The sequence below is a fragment of the Astyanax mexicanus genome, chromosome 5 (genome assembly GCF_023375975.1).
Source record: "Astyanax mexicanus isolate ESR-SI-001 chromosome 5, AstMex3_surface, whole genome shotgun sequence".
In the NCBI taxonomy this organism is placed as follows: domain Eukaryota; kingdom Metazoa; phylum Chordata; class Actinopteri; order Characiformes; family Acestrorhamphidae; genus Astyanax; species Astyanax mexicanus.
In genome coordinates, this window is record NC_064412.1 from 48296135 (window position 1) to 48316661 (window position 20527).

General features: G+C 39.8%; 1 protein-coding gene across 1 annotated transcript in view; it reads right to left on the reverse strand.

Annotated features, from left to right (window-relative positions):
• The window catches only part of rab6ba (RAB6B, member RAS oncogene family a), a 152549-nt gene that overhangs the window by 36893 nt on the left and 95129 nt on the right, over window positions 1–20527 (reverse strand). The window contains exons 3-5 of the mRNA XM_007253667.4: window positions 8873–8926; window positions 7761–7866; window positions 4191–4302 (exon numbers count right to left, since the gene is read on the reverse strand). Of these exons, the coding sequence (XP_007253729.3) occupies window positions 4191–4302; window positions 7761–7866; window positions 8873–8926 (272 nt within the window). The remainder of the gene's footprint in view (window positions 1–4190; window positions 4303–7760; window positions 7867–8872; window positions 8927–20527) is intronic.

The following is a 20527-nucleotide window of genomic DNA, read 5'->3' on the forward strand; positions in this document are numbered from 1 at the left end:
TCTTCCACTGGCATTACACATTTTATATTTTTAATCTAAAATATCTGAAAATGCTCCTCATTTATGAAGTGTTTATCTGTCTTACCTTGGTTACTGGCTCCTCCCACAGACTAACATGCTCATATTTTCTAATTATTTCAGTTCCAGCACTGCTCCAGCACTTTCAACACAAACACCCGGTGTGATAAAGCATATATTTAGCTAGAAATAAATCGTACAGCTTCTAAAAACTGCAGCATCATCATTTTCCAGTGAGGATCCGTGAATAAATGTGGAGGACAATAATAATAAACTCTCCTTCAAAGTTTCTTCTGTGACTCATTTAGTGTATTATTTTTCAATTTTCAGTAAATTTTTCGCATTCTGAAATCACTCCAGTGTCCGTGTGTGTGAGTTTCTCGGAGGCGAGCGTGTGATATTGTCATGGTCAGAACAGAATAGCAGACAAGCGCAGATACTGATAAAAACAAATTTATCAGTTATTATTATCAGTATTATTATTATTATAATAATAAACAGATGTAATCAGGGTCGATACAGAAATAAGGTTGATCACCAGTAGACAGAGCAATGAAGACAAAACCATACCATAAACGAGAGACAGTCCAGAGTTCATACACAAACAATCCAGTATCAGAGATAATCCAAGAGGCGGTGGTGAAAGTACAGTCCAGGTCATACACAAACAATCCAATATCAAAGATAGAGGCAAGAATCGGCGTCGAGAAACAAAAAAGCAAGGTCATACACAAAGTAAACTGAGACAAGAGATAAGTAACGCTTTGTACGAGGATAACCTACAATACGCGGCGTGGTAGTCTGTTTGGCGTGCACCTTTATAGTGCCAGTAATCAGTATTCGGGACTTCCAGGAGGAAGCAGGTGAGGTGTCACATGATCAGGTGAGTGCGTGATGTCAGCGGGTGGTGCATTCTGGATAGTGTAGTTGTTAACCTGAGAACCTCCGTTAGAGCTTGGTGTGGAAGGGACAGAGGAGCTAACAGCACCAGACGTGACAGATATGAATGCCTGAGCTTGAAAACAACGTTTTAAATCACTGATTCACTCAATTAGTCCTCACAAACCAAAACGTGTAATTGTCTTTTTTACAGGTCAACCTACTTTTTAATAATTTTTTATCATCTGTAGTTTGATTTTTAGTTGGGGGAAGGGGCACCGATTATAATCGAAAATTAATCAAAGATTAGAAAGTACTACTATACCTCTAATTCTACAGGGGCATTTGCACATCTGTGTCAACAATGTGCAAAACATGATTAAAGTTACTGAATGGCAAATTCATTCAAAAGCGTGTCCACAAGTATTTGGACATACTGTATAGTAGATTTATAACTTAAGTAAGTTAAGTGAGTTTTTGTAATATATATATATATTAAATTAATGGCTTTTCTCTAATTTTCCATTATTTTTCCTGATCAATAAAACTTGTTTCACACACACACACACACACACACACACACCTGATCATTACTGTAAATCTCTATGGGTAATGTGAGCAGAAACAGACCGGGCTCATTTAGCCTTGATCTTTCCTAATTTCGGGAATGCTGGTAATGAATTCAGGCCCACAGCTCATTATCAGTAAGCAGGAGCAGGAGCTCGGAGCTGGAGGCGTCGGCTCACGGTTAAGAGCAGACTACAGATGCTGCATAAACGAGATGAGAAACACTGATTATAGTTAATAACCATCGGTTATCTCCCTGAAGACCTGGCCTTGTACCTCCCTCAGAAAAGCTCTACTCTATTTCCTCTATTTCTCTCAAAAATCAACTACACTACTTTATATACATTCTGAGGTTTTATTGACCCCAGAACGTACAGTTTATATGTGGACACTATGCTGCAAAAGCATAGACTGCATTTAAGAGTGGATCATTCGCTGTTAAGATGTTTTGAAGCCAACTGATCTCATATAGGGCTCAGATGGGTGAAACGCTGGCTGGGTGGGTTTCAGGTGGGACCCATCTAGACCCCATATGCAGTGTACAACCCAGATGGGACAAGTTTTACCCCTCCTGGTCCAACAACTAATCATTAATGTGGCCAGAGATTATAGAAATGACACAACAATAAAAATAATAAAACTGGATGTGTAATTTTTAATTTTAAAATTCCTTTGGCTGCATTTTAGAATTTGAGAGATCACTGGTTTAATTCAGTCTCTGAGTTACACAGTGTTGAAGGGTATGTTAATACTGGGTAGATATTGTATGTTCAACAATTAAAAAACTATGATGTTCGGCACAGAGTGGTCCAGCTGGCTAAGCACTGCCACTATGATTGGGAGATGGTTTGAATCCCAGTCACCAAAATGTTCCAGCGTGTATATCTGTGCAGTGTGAAGCTGCTTTAACAGAGAACGCTAAAAAATTAACACATTTTAAAATTTGAAGATCTAGGAAATATAGTTTAAAATACTTTTTGCTTGCCTTTATTTGTGCAATCAACATATAATATGAAAATGGGGAAAAATCATGCAAAAAAAAGAAAATATGCTAAATAAAAAACTAATACAAAGCTGCAATATTATGTTTCAATGTAATATAAAACTATTGTGTTTGAACATGTATATTTTTGATGAAAAATGAGTGAATTATCCTTATTGAAGCATTACCTGTTAGAGGTAAGGAACACGATTGCACTAAATATTGATAGAATAATTAGTAATGGAGTTAGTAATTAAATATTCACGCTGCTGTTTAGATTTTTTGGTTTCAAACATCTTCTGGATAATTAAATATGCACCGGGTCAAACTGACCCAGGAACATCACTGCTGTACCTGACAAATGAACATAGACAGGAGGGTTAATGGGACGTGCAGCAGAGGTGAGTTGCATGGCTGTGAGAAGGAATGCTGCACATAACACGCTCAGTGTGTAAACAGCATGGAGCAGCAGAGACAGCGTTTGCTCATAGCAGTATATTATCTGGCTACTATATCAGATTAAACTGCACCTTATCAGCAGTTTAGCTCAATTTAAAAGCGGGGTCAGATAGAGACTAGATCATGTTCTCACCACAAGCAAACCGCTCCAGAAAAGAAAAAAAAATCTGCACGTGGGACGTGTTTTTGTGTTTTTCTTTTTTTTGGTGCTTTCTGTTCCAGTCTTTTGTTCTCTTGTTTTGTTTTCCTCCTTATGGCTGTTTTGTTTTTAGTCTTGTCTTCACCTGAGCCCCGCCCTGTCATCTGTAATCCCTCCTGTCTCGTTTTTAACCCTGCCCCCTGCCTTGTTTGCAACCCCGCCCACGTGATTTCTAGCCCCAGGTGTTCCTCATCCTCTTTGTGTATATAAGCCCTTTTGTTTGAGTGTTCCTGGTCGAGTTTGCTATGTTTGTTGTGTGTTCGCTTCATGTTCCTTGTCAGCTGCTTGTTCTCATGTCAGGTTTGTTTGGTTTATCCAGTTTTTTCTGTTCCTTTTTTTCTTAGTTTTGTTTAATCTATGTTCTGAGCTTTGTAATTTAGTAATTTTAGTCTTGTTTATTCTTGTTTTGTGCTATCCCTACACGTGTTATCTTTCTGTTTTGATTATGTTTATTTAGAGCTGTAATTAATTGCATTAAAAATAATACTGTGTTACTGATTCCAAATTAATTACACACTTAATCGATTAATTAATGCTTTATTGTTGACAGCCCTAATAGTTGCATATCTGGGGAGGTGCATATCCAGTTACACTGTAGGACAGTGTAGATTTGACATAGACACATACATTGGCCTAAAGTCCTGATGGATGATCTTTAATGTTCATCTTTTTTTTATATATGTAACTTTTACATTTTTTTAGATTCTGCATAATTCTGTGGAGTGATAAAATTAGATATTTGAGTGTAAATGCAAAAGAGTGTGAAAATAAAAGTGAAAATACTTTACTACAGAAATAGATAAAAACTATCTAAGTATTGTATGAAATTACATTTACTTTGTTACAGTCCACCACTGGTGGATGAGGATCTACAGAAGGAACAGATCAGATGATCAGTAGTAGTAGCACTGCTCTCACGCTGCTGCTGATGACATCATCACTGCTGCAGTACGCTCCTCTCCTCGGCTGGGTGTTTATATCCATATGAGCTCTGCCCCAGATCCACACATTACACAGCTGCACCCAGAGCTCTCCTAATCCAGCACCCACAATTCAGCAGCGAGAGGAGCTGAGAGCATTACTAACCTCTTATCAGCCAAATCTGTTTTATTGCCCACAAGCATGATGATGACGTCACTCCCTCGCTCTGTTCTGACATCATCGATCCATTTGGAGGTCTGCTGGAACGAATTCACATCTGAAAGAGAGCAAGAAAGAAAAAAGGGAGAGACAGAATTGATCTATAAATGTCCATCTCAAGTACATGTAGAAATGTACTAATGATATTTACGGTTACTGTTCATAAAAAAGGTCCTATATTGCTTTCATTTGTAGCTAGAAATCTGCACATAGAAAGTTTAAAACAAGCAAAAATATAGATATAAATTTTAAAAAAGCACAGTGTTTGTTAAATGTTCATTCATTTACTTAAAAAATTGTCTTTGCTAATAAAAGATAAATGTTTGGTCAGTTTTTCTCCGCAAATTAACAATCTATGTATCTACCTACCTACCTTACTACCTAACTACCTACCTACCAACTCAGCTATCTATCTGTTTATCTACAGTGGCTTGCAAAAGTAGTCATACCCCTTGAATTTTTCCATATTTTGTCACATTACAAGCACAAACATACATATTTCATTGGAATTTAATGTGAAAGACCAACACAATTTTGAAGTGGAAAGAAAATTATTCATGATACAAAACATTTTTTACAAATAAAACACTGAAGTGCTTAAGCTCAAGCTCAGTCAGATTAGGTAGAGATTGTTTGTGAACAGCCGTTTTCAGATATTGCCACATGTTCTCGATTGGGATTTAGATCTGAACTTTGACTGGGTCATTCTAACACATGAATATGTTTTGTTTTAAACCATTCCATTGTAGCCCTGGCTTTATGTTTACGGTCATTGTCCGGCTGGAAGGTGAATCTCCTTCCGAGTCGCAAGTCTTCTTCAGCCTCCACCAGATTTTCTACCAGGATTGCCCTGTATTTGGCTGCATCCATCCATCCATCAACTCTGACCAACTTCCCAGCTCTGTCCCTGCTAAAGAGAGGCAGCCCCAGAGCATGATGCTGCCACCATCATGTTTCACAGTAGGGATGGTGTGTTCAGAGTGAGGTGCAGTGTTAATTCTCCGCCACACATAGTGTTTTGCATTTTGGCCAAATAGTTTTTTGGTCTCATCTGACCACAGAACCTTGTTCCACATGTTAGCTGTGTCCCTAACATGGCTTCTGGCTATTTATGGTTTTCTTTTAACAATGGTTTTCTTTTTGCCACTCTTCCATTAAGACCACATTTGTGCAGTGCACGACTAATTGTTGTCCTGTGAACAGATTCCCCCACCTGAGCTGTGGATCTCTGCATTTCATCCAGTCACCATAGGCCTCCTGGCTGCATCTCTGATCAGTGCTCTCCTTGTTTGGTGGGTAAGTTTAGGTGGATGAATTTATCTTGGCAGGTTTGCAGTTGTGCCATACTCTTTTTACATTTACGGATAATGGATTGAACAGTGCTCCATGATCTATCTATCTTTATTTGTGTGTCAACAATAGGGGTGTGCCATATCGTATCGCACGCGATAATATCTTCAACATTTTTGAATATCGTGAACGATATTATACCCTGAAATATTGTGCCATTCACACCTAATAATCACATCAGGGTTCTACTTTTTTGCTGTTTTTAGTAAAAGAAAAATTCACACTGTTTTCATTTCCCATTATATATCAATATATCTGTCCAGTATCATTTATTTTACTTTAATCCTGGATATATGGAGATATTTGGAGTGTATTATTTTTAGTATCATGACATTCTGGATCAAATTACAAATCTGATAAAATTCTCATACTTTTTTTAAATCTCAGTTTGAGGCGTGCAATATCATATCATATACAATAACAAAGTTTTGTTTTGTTGCAGTAGTGTATTTTAATTTTTTTGTCATATCACCAAGAGTATCTTTATCACGATAATACCATGAAATATCGTGATATTATTTTAGGGCCATATCGCCCACCCCTAGTCAACAACAATATGTGTAGTTTAAAGTGGGTGAATACAGCATTCATTAGAATAGGTATCCATAAATGTTTAGATATACACTGTATTTATTACGTTACATTCTATCATTTCAAAACAGATTCAGATTAAATCAACCCCTTTAGCATTTTAACTCTCAGAACTTTAAAGCGTTTTTAATGCAGGAGCTACGTGTTCATAGAGTGACTCTTTAGTATCTGACATCAAAGCCCACATCAGATCAGAGACACTTTAATGGCCTTGATGCCTCAAGGTCAAACTGACGCTGTTTCAGCCTGTTTATAAATCATACTTTAATATTCATCTCCCCACAGAGACCCTATCATCCCCACCGCGCTCGACTACGCCATGAAACCACAGCACGCTCCGCTCTCTGATGACCATGATGGGATTTAAAGACAATAAACATGTCATCTTTTTGTTGATCTAATAAAAGGAAGAAGCACTGGCTCTCTGGGGATGAGTGTGTGTATGTACAAGCCTACAGTTTATGATTAAACAAGGACAGGGTTACAATAATGTTCTATGTCATAGCATGACATTGCCACCATGACTGTCTTGGACAATGTGCTGCTGCAGCACTAATGTGATGTGCCAAAAGTCATGGGACAGGAACTGTTGTGTCTCATGACTTTTGGCACTGCACTAACCTAAAGAATATGTGGGCGGAGTCTTCTGCATTTTGAGTCTCTTGTCTGTTCACATGGTAATATTAGTTTCTTTTAAGGTGTCTTCCCTGTACACAAATTCCCTGTACACACATGACATGAGTATTTAACTACAACTCCCACAATTCACCTGACCTTACCATGGGCACACTGACCAGTGTTCAATCTGCTTCACTCAAAAGATACCACCTCACAATTTTCTTTTCTGTAAATTTATTTATATTTTTTATCCTATTTACTCCCCAATTTACAAGGCCAATTACCTAACAACATATTAGGACTCCTACCATTACTAGTAATGCTCCAACACCAAGAGGATGAAGACTAGTACATGCCTCCTCCAATACATGTGAAGTCAGACCCTTAGAAGTGATGTGGGGAGAGAGCGCCATCTACCCACCCAGAGAGAGCAAGGCCAAGTGTGCTCTCTCAGGGCTCCGGCAGCCGATGGCAAGTTACATGACCGGGATTAGAACCAGCAGTCTCCCGGTCATAGTGGCAGCGCTTTAGACCGCTGAACCATTTGGAGCACAACACCTCACAACTTATACAGGTGTGGGCGTTCCAAAGCCAAGCTGCCCTCTGTGGTAAGAGTTTATGATTCATAATTTTTACACCATGTCCCATGACTTTTGGCATTTCAGTACATAAAGTAATTTAAATTGTGAATGCGGCTATCTTTGCTCCCCAGTTCACATCAAAAAGCTCTGGACAGAGCACTAAAATGGTAGGAGTCGCTAACATTTGTCAATGAATATAATCAAATTTTCACAGCAATGCTCCAATATCTGGCCGGTAGAGACAGTTACTCCAACAAAATCAGGATAAACCCTTTTAAAACGCTTGATTTCAGAAGAAACAAATGAAATGAATAGATAGGTGACCCAATACTTTTGTCCATATAGCGCATCTGTGTATATATTTATAAACACTCACTTGTGATGTCATAAACCACCACAGCGACAGTGGAGTCTCGGATGTAACTGGGGATGAGGCTCCTGAAGCGTTCCTGACCCGCTGTGTCCCACAACTGCAACCGCACCTGCAGATCACACACCACAGAGAACGCTAAAGTCAGAGATCACATGCACACACACACACACACACACACACAGTATACAGGTGCACACTTTGCTGTGGCATGTTGAATTTAGCTCCAGATATATAGATTATACAAGTAACGTTTTATTTATTTCATATGCAGTGCTGCCAAAACCATAACATATCCCTGGACAATATGACAAATATTGTGATACATATTGTTATTGTAATACAAAATATATTTTTGTGAACAGTGTATTGTCAACATAATTAGGGCCAACTGCAAATAAAGCTTTACCGACACCTGGCAACAAGTCTTTCACATCTCTGTGGAGGAATTATGTTCCACTTTTCTTTACAGAATTGTTTTAATTCAGACACATTGGAGGATTTCCAGCATAACCCACCTGATTAAAATCATCCACAGCATCTCAAACAAACTTTGACTAGGCCACTCCGAAACCTTCATTTTATTTTTTTTATTTTTTTTTTCTGGGCGTATTGTCAATGTAATTAGTGCCTAACAAACACTGACTAACTACACATTTCATTACAGAGAGTGAAAGATAATGATTAATGCTGTGTATTGGCAAGAACTTGGCGATACAATATGTATCGTAATACAGGAGCTACTATTCAATATATGGTAATATATTGTTATACTGTAAACATAAACAAGCATAAAAATAAACATTATCATGATATCTGAATAAAAGAAAAGTTTACTTTTTATCCAATCAGAACAGTCGGATCTGATAACAGAGTACAATACTGCTATTTATTGGGCTAACTTCAAACACAACACTCAGTAAACCACTTCTGGCACCAATCTTTACAGTTAACATAATATTTAAACACCAGTACTGTGTTTTTAAAAACCGATACAGTATTACAAAGTAAAATATCTCAATATGATACAATATTGATATTGTATTACTGACAACTGATTAACACACAGTGCAGTATTGTTAGAGTATTGTGATACAGCAATGAACAATGAGCCTTACCGTTCTGTCCTCCAGATACATGGTTTTTGATAGGAAGTCTATTCCAATCGTAGCCTGAAAAAAAGAGCAAAAAAAGAATGTTACAGTAATTCACAAAAACTTTACTGTACACAAAACAAGCCTTATGTTCACCATGTCTAGAAGCTCCGCCCACTTCTCTACCACAATACAGAGTTACTATATTCACTAATACCACTTACAACTTTACTGTACACAACACAAGCCTTATGTTCACCATGACCAGAAGCTCCGCCCACTTCTCTACTACAATACAGAGTTACTATATTCACTAATACCACTTACAACTTTACTGTACACAACACAAGCCTTATGTTCACCATGACCAGAAGTGTCATCCACTTCTTTACTGGATTAATATTTTTTTTGGAAGAAAAAAATTTACAGATCTAAGCCTGACGGTTCTCGGGAGCAAGTCTAAAAGTCAGGTTCTGTCAGGTTATGGAGGTTGTGTCAGTATATGTATGTGATGTAGAATTATAACAAAAAAGTACACTGGGATATGCTGCTTTCAAGACTGCATCTTTTCCAGGGACGTCCATGCATTTTTCACAAGACAATGCAAAACCACATACTGCATAGAACGTCTGATAAACTTAAAAACGTCTTCTATGAGTTTAGATAGCTTTGAAGTAGTAGGGATAGACAGAGAACTGGATGGATAGCTAGCTAGATAGCTAGAGAAACAGCTGAATGGATTGAAAGCAGGATGAATTGAGAGTTAGACAGCTGAATGGATGGATTAATGGGTAGCTGCATGGATGGGTGGGTGAATGAATAGATGGTTAGACAGAAACCTGGATTGATGGATACAGATGACTGAATGGAATGGTGGATGGATGGAGAGCTGGACAGTTAAATGAATGGATTGATGTATAGATAGATATATAGGTGGCTGGATGGATAGAGGGAAGTTGTATGGATAGATTAATGAATAGCTTGGTGATTGGATGGATGCATAGATGGATGGCTGGATAGATTGAAGGATAGAGGGGTGAACAGAGGGATGTACACAAGGCCGGGTAGATGGACGGATGGAATCCTGAAAATTAGAGCTCTGCTGATGTGGAGACATCGACTGTGATAAATTAAACACTTCTACAGCACAAAAATAAACAAAATATATAAAAAAAAACAGCTTCAGAGAAATGAGCTGTAGTGCACTGAATAGTCGTCCACTTTAGTGTGGAGTCTGTACACATGCACTCCACACACTTACAGCTCCCCTACTGAGCTATTCTAAGCACTGACTGGTCAGTGTACACTGTACTCTGTAGCAGGACAGCAGAATATGGACACAATAACACAAACACGCTGCTTGTGGGCTTTATTCTTTTTAAATACAAATATCAATAATGTTTATTTGTATATCCCTTTTTATAACAGGCACTGTGGCAAAGCAGCTTTACAGGTTTTAAAAGATCGCTGGTTTGAATCCCGGTCATGCTGCTTCTCCATCAGCAGCCGGAGTCAGAGAGAGAGAGTACAGTTGGTCATGCTCTCTCTGGGTGGGTACAGTAGGTGGTGCTCTCTCCTCTTGTGATGCTGGTCAGCATATGCGTCTGTTAGCTGATGTATCAGAACTGGGGATCCAGCATTTCCTCTAAGTGCGCTGTGATGCTGCCTAGTGATGCTGCACTGATTGGCCACAGTTAGAAAAGAGGCGGAGTCTGTTTTCACAAGTATTGGAGGAGGCATGTGCTCGCCCTAATGAGTGGTTGAGGTAAATAGCCCTCCAAATTGGTGTGAAAATTAAATAAAATTAGAAATAAATTTCAAAGCAGCTTGAACAGAAATTCTGAAAAAAAAACTGTTGCGATCAAACAAAAGGATAAATGGTAATGATATTAGTAAGGAATATTGGTTATATATGCACCTAAATATAACATACTATAAAGACAGTCTTCCAGAGATTCTGTACTGTGTTACTGTATTCAGGAAAGTGCACACACAATAGGCATACAGTGTGTGTGTGTGTGTGTGTGTGTGTGCCCTGCAGGGTATCCCTCTTCCCTGTTCAGACACAGCTGGTCATCAGCAACATGATCACGCATCCGTTTCCGTAGCGATGCCAACCGTGGTGCCATGCAGACCACAGGGGTGGGGCCTCTCTCTCGCCTCTCTTTTATACTCTCTCTCCCTCTCTTTCCTCTTGTTTTCTGTTTCCGCATTCTCCCTCTCCACCTTATCCATTCCTCACCTCACACCTCCACTCATACAGCTAACGTACTCTCACAAGATATAACCTGCACACACTGTCACACTACACAAAGACACCTTGGCTATGTTTAGACTGCCAGTATATATTTTTTAGATTGTATCCAGATTGATTATAGATAGTCTGAACAGCCAGAAACCACATGAAACCTACGCAGATATAACAGCAACCCATACAGGTACCATAGCAACCCATGCAGATACCAAACAGATACCAAAGCAACCGGTGTCGATACCATGTAGATACCACAGCAACCCATGCAGAGACCACAAAAACACAAACAGATTCCAAGGTAACCCATATAGAAACTATAGCAACCTATGAAGATACCATACAGATACTACAGCCATCAATACTGACACCACAGCAACCCATGCAGAGACCATAGCAGCACATGTAGGGACCATAGCAACCTACGCAGATAAAACAGCAACCCATGCAGATACCACAGCAACCCATGCAGAGACCATAGCAGCACATGTAGAGACCATAGCAACCTACGCAGATAAAACAGCAACCCATGCAGATACCAAACAGATACCACAGCAACCCATGTAGATACCATATAGATACCAGAGTAACCCATATAGAAACTATAGCAACCCATGGAGATACCATACAGATACCACAGCACCCCATGCAGATACCACAGCACCCCAATACTGACATCACAGCAACCCATACAGAGAGCACAGCAACACAAATCTGATCTGATCACTCATAAATAACAGTGTCTCAGTCTCGATCTGAACCAATCTAATTTGAGAAACAAATCCAATTTGAATATAGATACACAAATATTCCTACACATTTTGAATCAGGGATAGGTCTGGTGATGTGGATGAGCATAGCCCTGCTGGAATAGTGCACTGGAGTGTGCATTCAGACAATTTAGGGCCACTGGTTGCAGGACCTTATTTACATAACATCGGGCTGTTAAAGTGCCTGTACTGAAGACCGAAAGAGAAAGAGAGAGAGTGTTCTACCTCTCCAGCTCCTGTGTTATATATAGACTCCTGCACAGCAAGAGAGGTGCTCACAGGAACATATCTAGAACAAATTATTCATACACATCTCAATTATTAAACAGCACACACACACACAGAGCTCTGAGCCACACAGGGCTACTTCCTGCCCACTAACTCCACTGTCTCTCAGCTGCTCGGGTGACTGTTCCTGCTGCAGATACTGATCTTTATAAACACTTATCCTCTGCTATAATCAGCCTGGCAGCAATATTTATATCAGTTATATCAGTTTATCAGATTTTTAATGAGCTACAAGCTAGAACACAGTTTTTCCTCACTTCACCTTAATGCTAGGGATACAGAGGCCTGATTATGGGAACTGTGGGCCAGAGATGATATGTGATGTTTTTTACATAAATATCTGCTGTTGTAAAGGATTATAGCGGCACTAAACAATAAAATTGAAGGGATAGTTAGGAAGTGGCACTGGATGATGTATGGGTTTAGAGGCTGGGCAGGAGAAAGAGCTGATTGGCTGAGCTGCAGCAGCAGCAGTTTGCCTCTGATAGCGGTAAAAGACAGATGCAAAAGAGACGAAAATGAGATTTATTGCTTAAAAATTAGAAAAGAGAGAAAGAAAGAGAAAGAAAGTAGATAGAAAGTGAGGGAGAAAGAGAGGGAGAGAAAATTAGAGTGAGAAAGAGAGAGATAAATCAAATGCCACACAGTTAAGCTCCATGAAAATAAAAATTAGTCGTATAAAAGAACTCATCTTTTTCAGAAGCTGCTCCCCGGGTTGATCTGAACATGTTGGCGGTAAACAGTGTTTAGCTTTTTATCTTCTCATTTGCATTTAATAAAATTAGAAACTTAAAGAGCACAAGCACAGCCAGGCAAGCTACAAATTTCTCACCATATTAAAATACCACGTTTTCCCAGTTTGTCCAGTAAGTGTAATGTTTCAACAGCGTGCTGACTGATTTATGCAATCGTCAGATATACAGTAACCAAACCAAAACTGCTGCTTGTGCCCTAAAGAGCAGCGCTTCACATGAAGTTTCGGTTTCATTATCCTGTTCTAGTGTCTGCAGCTGGAGTTATCACAGGGAATGCATTCCAGCTCACTGTATATATATAAAAAAAAAAAACATGTTCATGTTATTCAGCCACGCTCACTTTTTTTTTTTTTTTTTTACTAAATTTAGTTTTTATTCTATTGATTTTTTTCTGCTCATTCATTAGAAAGACATTAGTTGTGACACCAGCCTTTTAATATTATTGGAACAGAGACACCTGTCCTAATATTTATAAGATCTGTAATCCTCAATATCCCACCATTGAAACCAGTGTTAATTTTGTTGACGAATAATTTTCGTCATAGTTTTCGTCAGCGATCCTTTTTTTCAAGATGAAAACAAGACGATAACTAAATAAAAACAGCATAAAATAATAAATGACATCCAATCAGAACTAATTTAGTTTTGTGAAAGGTAGGGACCAGTTAGGAAGACATCCAATCATTACTACTTTAGCGAAGTAAAGTAGTATCCAATCAGTACCTGTCTCTATTGCAGTAGCGCGGTCAGATACAAACCCCGAAAAGACTGGAAGTTAACTCGACAGTGTCATCAGGGAGAAAGAGGAGAGACCATATAGTTCTCCTTTGACGTCGCGAAAAAATGAGACAATGTGTAAAAAACCATGTGGAGCGACTCCATCTCCGGTAAAAACACCACAAATCTTTCAGCTTTTGCAGACAAGTCACACAGATCTCCATGCAGAGATCAGCGTTTTAATCCTAATGTTATTTCATGAGCTGACGATGATGTGTTCATCGTCTGTTCTGTAACGTTTAAGTTACTGATACAGATTAACTCACTCATTAGGATCAGATCATCTGTTTAGTCCCACAGTGGGAAACATGTAGCTGGTTCTGACAGCAGGAACAGGTCAGAAAGGAACTCAATAGAAAAAAAAAGCTGTAGCGAAAATATGTAAGTAAAACAAGTGACTCTATTAACCCCAAAAGTCTGTATAAAGTAGTTACTTACAGCATTTTTTTTCTCATAAGTTACTTACTTTAACTCATAAAGCCTCTAAGTACATCCTGAGAGCATCTCTACAGGACAGGACATTTATAGAATGTTATAGAAGCTAGGTTAGGTGTGCTGGGTTAGTGCTGTAAATAAAACTAGCTCCTTTAAAAGCTGTGTTTTTGCGTCTACAGCTCTGTTTAAACTATCTAACCATTCAAATGCTTTAATTAAGGGTTTTACATTCTATACATCTAATTATGACCTGATTTCTAGAACAAAATTTTTAATTTAAATTTAAAATATTTACAGTCACATACCTACAATAATAAAATATGTTAAATCATATATAAATATAAAAATATTTCACATTCAAACATAAGTAATATTACACAATTGCCTAATAAATGTTTCATTTTTTCATCAAGTGTATAGTTAATCATTTATGGGATCTCATTAAAAGCATTTACATTTACATCCTTTACATTTTAGTCGACTAAATTGACTGTAATTTTTGTGGACAATATTCTTATGATAATTAGTCGACTAAAACTAAACTAATACTTTTTTTAAACATTTTAGACGACTAAATTATGACTAAAACTAAATGCCATTTTCATCACAAGACTATGACTAAAACTAAATAAAAATTTGTTGTCAAAATCAACACTGACTGAAACCCTCACTCACTACTGCCATCCATTTTCAACTCTCTTCACATTTTATCACTTCTCCTTGTGTAAAAGTCGCATGAATTCTGATCAGGTTGAGTCAAATTGCCGCAAATCAGATATGATCAGATTTCAGTATCACATATTGCAGTGGCTTACAGTTATACTTCCATGTGACTCTGGCTGGATGCCAATTTGGCACCGCTAAGGGCTCAGGATGTCAGAGGATAAATGGCAACCCAAAAGCTAATCGCATTTCATTAAACCCTATTGATTGAAGCAGCTCACTGAGGCACCTACAGCGGGATGACATCACACAGGCCGGCAATTTAAAGCGGGTACAGCACGTGGGCGCAGGCGGCACAGTGGGCGTCTGATTGATTTCTCAGAGGTATATTTACACACCTCACAGACATGCCGTTACACACTCTGCTACGCTGGACTCGGCTAATTCCCGTGCAGTCGGCTGGACTGTGTGTGAAAGGAATGGCTTTTTAAGAAAATTGGTTGGAGGAGGTTGGGGGTGGGGGAGGGGTTTACGACTCGCGTACAATCTACCGAATAATTACCGAGCTTTTCCCTGCTGTTATAAAGAGCAGCGTGACATAAAAATCACCACAGTCCGCCTCAGCTGTGTCCTGACCTTTAAAGAAATTCAACACAATTTCCATTAACACTTTAATCTCTCAGCTCTATAATGGGACTGAGCTGGAACCGGTTCAGTTAGTTCAGTTTTAGTTTACGTATAAGCTATTGTACTGTGTAAATGTCTACTGTTCATTAATTACTACAAACATACAGCATGTGGGGTAAATAATATACACCAGTCAAGCAGAACAAACATTATGACCACCTACTGTAGTTCTGTATCTGTTTCTCAGTATACTTTATTATTCTCCTCTTTTCACCCTGTTCTTCAATATTAAATAATAGAAAACCAGCACAGAGCAGATATTATTGTTATTATTATTATTATTTTTATTATTATTATTATTTTTATTATTATTATTATTTGGGTGGTCATTATTGTCAGCACTGCAGTGATTAGCACTGATTAGCATGGTGGTGGTGTATGAGGTGTTAGTGTGTGTTGTGCTGGTACAGTGAGTGGATCAGATACAGCAGTGCTGCTGGAGTTTTTAAACTCAATCTCAATGTCACTGCTGGACTGAGAATAGTGCAACAATAGCGTCCTGTGGGCAGCATCTTGTGGGCACTGTCCTGTGTGCAGCATCTTGTGTGCAGCATCCTGTGGGCACTGTCCTGTGAGCAGCATCCTATGAACAGCATCCTGTGAGCATTGCCCTGTGGGCAGTGTGTCCTGTGAACGGCGTCCTATAAACAGCATCCTGCGGGCACTGTCCTGTAAACAGTGTCCTATGGAAAGCATTCTGTGGGCAGCGTCCTGAGAACAGAGTCCTATAAACAGCATCCTGTGGGCATCGTCCTGTGGGCACTGTCCTGTGACAAGCATCCTTTAAACAGCATCCTGTGGGCATCGTCCTATGAACAGTATCCTGTGGGCAGCATACTGTGGGTAGCATCCTGTGGCCATTTTTCTGTGAGCAGCCTCCTATGAACAGCATCCTGTGGGTTTTGTCCTGGAGCCAACATCCTGAGGACTGAGAATAGTGCAACAACAGCATCCTGTGGGCAGCATTCTGTGGGCACGGTCCTGTGGTAACTGTCCTGTGAACAGCGTACTATGAAAACATCCTGTGGGCAGCGTCTTGTGAGCAGGGTCCTGTGGGCACTATCCTGTGAACAGCATCCTATAAACAGCATCCTGTGGGCAGCGTCTTGTGAGCAGCATCCTGTGGGCACTATCCTGTGAACAACGTCCTATAAACAGCATCCTGTCCTAAGCACAGCATCCTGTGGGTGGCGTCCTGGGGCAACATCCTGAGGACTGAGAATAGTGCAACAACAGCATCCTGTGGGCAGCATTCTGTGGGCACGGTCCTGTGGTAACTGTCCTGTGAACAGGGTCCTATGAAAAGCATCCTGTGGGCAGCGTCTTGTAAGCAGGGTCCTGTGGGCACTATCCTGTGAACAGCGTCCTATAAACAGCATCCTGTGGGCAGCGTCTTGTGAGCAGCATCCTGTGGGCACTATCCTGTGAACAACGTCCTATAAACAGCATCCTGTCCTAAGCACAGCATCCTGTGGGTGGCGTCCTGGGGCAGCGTCCAGAGTGAAGAACTAGAGGATGAGTATCCTATTAACAGCATTCTGTGTGGAGCATCCTGTGGGCAACATCCCGGGGCACAGTGTCCTGGGGACAGCGTCCTGTGGGCCACATCCTGTCCTATAAACAGCCTCTTGTATGGAGCATCCTGGGGCGGCACCTTGAGTAAAGGACTAGAGGTTGACCAACACAAACTAAGATGAGTCCCTAAATGTATATCTACGAGGTGGAGAAGCCAGATAATAGAGTAGTGAACAATGAGCGATTAAACACAGTGTTTAAAAACTCCAGCAGCACTGCTGTATCTGATCCACTCATACCAACATAACACACACTAACACCTCACCATCCAATTCTGCACACATTTCTCTCTTGATAACTAATCTAATGTCCAAAGATTCTTGTTGTTGTTGTTCTTAGAATTGTTGTGCAGTAATGAAGTGCTATTTACACTTTACACAGCTGTGCTCTCAGACTGCAGCATTGCGACGGAGTTGATTTAAAAAAATCCACTGATTAAATAGCTGATATCAATGTCTAGTGCTGTGATGTACAGTAGGCTAAAACAGCCCTGATATTATAGTATCTCAGTCAATAGCTAGTCTTTCCAATACTAAGCTTGTTCAAAATTTGAAAAGGTGCAAAAAACTGCATAAAAAAGCTTTAGGTTTAAATAAATTACAATTTTGCTAAAATAAACCAACTTGCTAAAATGGAAAACTATGACGATAAACAAAAAAAAAATTGCACTCAACAAGAAATGGAAGGATCTATTGTCTCTTTCTCTCTGTCTTTCTCTTTACTTTGCTCTCCATCTCTCTCTCTCTCTCTCTCTCTCTCACGCTCTCTCTCCATCCTTCCCCGTCTCTCTCCCTCTCTCTACTCACCTTCCCCATCTCTCTCTATCTCTTACCCACTCTCTCTCCATCTTCCCCTATCTCTTTATCTCACTCTCCATCTTCCCCCTCTCTCTCTCTTTCTCCATCTATCTCTTTCTCTCTCTCTCCATATTTCCCCTATCTCTCTCCCTCCTTTCTCAACATCTTCCCCCTATCTCTCTCCTCCTTTCTCACCATCTTGCCACTATCTCTCACCCACTCTCTCTATCTTCCACTATCTCCAACTCACTCTCTCCATCTTCGCCCTATTGCTCTCCCTCTCTCTCTCTCTCCGTCTTTACACTATCTCTAACCCACTCTCTCCATCTTTGCCCTATTGCTCTCCCTCTCTCTCTCTTCATCTTTACCCTATCTCTCTCCCTTTCTCTCTCACCATCTCTCTCTCTCCATCCTCCCTATCTCTCTCCCTCTGTCCATCCGACCCCCCCTCTCTCTCTCTCTCTCTCTCTCCATCGTTCCCCTATCTTTCTCTTCCCATCTTTTCCCTCTCTCCCTCTTTTTCCACCCCCCTATCTCTCTCCTTCTTTCTCTATCTCTTATCTCTTTCTCTATCTCTCTCCCTTTCTCTCCATCTCTCTCTCCATCATCCCCCTATCTCTCTCCCTCCCTCTTTCTCTATCTATTGCTTTCTGCATCTTCTCTTTCTCTCTCTCTCTCTCTCTCTCTCTCTCTCTCTCTGAGTTATAAATATTCAGATGTGTTCTGTACTCCTCTCTGGTGAGACAGACTGACGGACAGCTGCCCTCCTGGTACACGCCCCTCAGACCGGCCCAAACCCAGACATCTTAAAGAACATCGCTGTTCACTGATCTGAGCATATTCACAAATATGCTAATGAGGGCCTGGTGGAGTCCAGCCGTAGAGAATAGAGCTCCTTTGTCTCTTTTAGACAGAGAAACTCTCAGACAGACTGAGATAAAGAGCACAGTTCTACATTTATCACCGTTTCCCTCACATATAATAACATGCGCCATGGAAGTTAAAGATTCAATTCTGGCAATTTTAGCCAGATGCTGCCAGTCACCATTTTTACCCCTTTCTGCACTGTCCACTGTGTGTGGTAATATTAATCTTCTATGGTAAATTTCTGGTGCATATGTGAATCTGTGGATGGAGAAATGTTAAATACCTGCACAAATACGTCTAGACCATAAAACATTCAATATAAAATGACCAGAAACTCCTAAACGTTCCAAGATAAGCTGGAGAACTCAGAACCAGTACCAGTCCTTTTTTTTTTTTTACCACTGTTCTTTGTTGAAGCACACACTGGTATCATCTACATACCAATTACCGACATTATTCACAGGCCACAGCACTGAGGAGAGTTCTCAGAAGGTGACAGAACAGTTAACAGTCTGCAGTATGAGAAAATTAAACACAGGAACATCAAAACATAAGATAATGGGACTTTTCACACAAGGTGTGATTTTAGCTCACTAATGATAACAAAGATACACCGACAAGCCATAAATCAAGCTGTGCAATCTCTGAAGTTAAAAATGTATTCGATACAAATCTATCTATAGTTTAATGATCCGATAACGTATAAATAACATATAAACCCGAGATTGAAGTGTTGTCCACGTGCAGAGTTAGAGAGCAGATGCAGACCAGCAGTTCCAAAACATGCCTTAGCTAACATTAATCACAAGTTATATTTCTTATTTAAACAAGTTAGCTTTTATCCTAAGTTTTCCGTTTCACCTTAAATGCGGTGTCAGTCACATTCAATACATACAATAAAATAAATCAATGCAATCATTCATTCAAAACCTTTTCAAGGTCTTTTCTGACACTGAAGTTGTGTAACTTTGAGTGTTCTTTGTACAACTACAACATTAGTTCTCTAAAAAACAAAACCTGTAACTGTAACTGAAATATTCCTAAATAAATCAATACTGAATCAAATCAACTGAAGTGAATTGAGACCTTGTGAATCAGATAGGGCTGGACCCGAATATTCGGGTATTCGGATATTCGTTCGTTGAGTAGGTATTCGGTTTTTAATTTTGGTATTCGGATATTCGTTTTTTTTCTCCTTTCCAGAGTTCCACCTCACTCTAACCACTTCTGTTTTAGCGGGTCCCGTCAGAATATCTTGCGCGCGGGACAGAACTGAACTGTTATTGGCTGGAGCGGGAGTTTAATCCAGACAATGCGGGAGCAAATTAATAAATAGTTAAGAAAACTGTAATAATTGTAAAAAAAAAACCTAAAGAAAACTCTCAACGCGCAGGATGGACCGACACACACACGCACACACCGATGGTGTTTGGACTGGGGTAAGGAACGGGACCGCAGTATTCAGCGCTGCTGTTTTAATAAATATATAAGTAAATTTGAAGCATTAAATGTAGTTTATTTAATTTATATTAGGAACGTGGGGCGGGAGCGGCAGAAATGTGTATGTGGCGGGCGGGCGCGGGATTAAAAGAAGCAATTTTTTTGCGGAGCGGTAACGAGACAGAAACGCGGGAGCGTGGAAGAGTGGGTTTAAAAATCAGTCTCGCGCAGACCTCTATTATACATGATAAAAAAATGCAGGCTCTTCGAAACTGATTTATATAATAAAACGTAAGGGGTAATGTGGCAACAGTAGGGGCTAAATCGGTTACAAAAGCCTGGCCTACAAAAATGATGTCTGAACGAATTTCCTC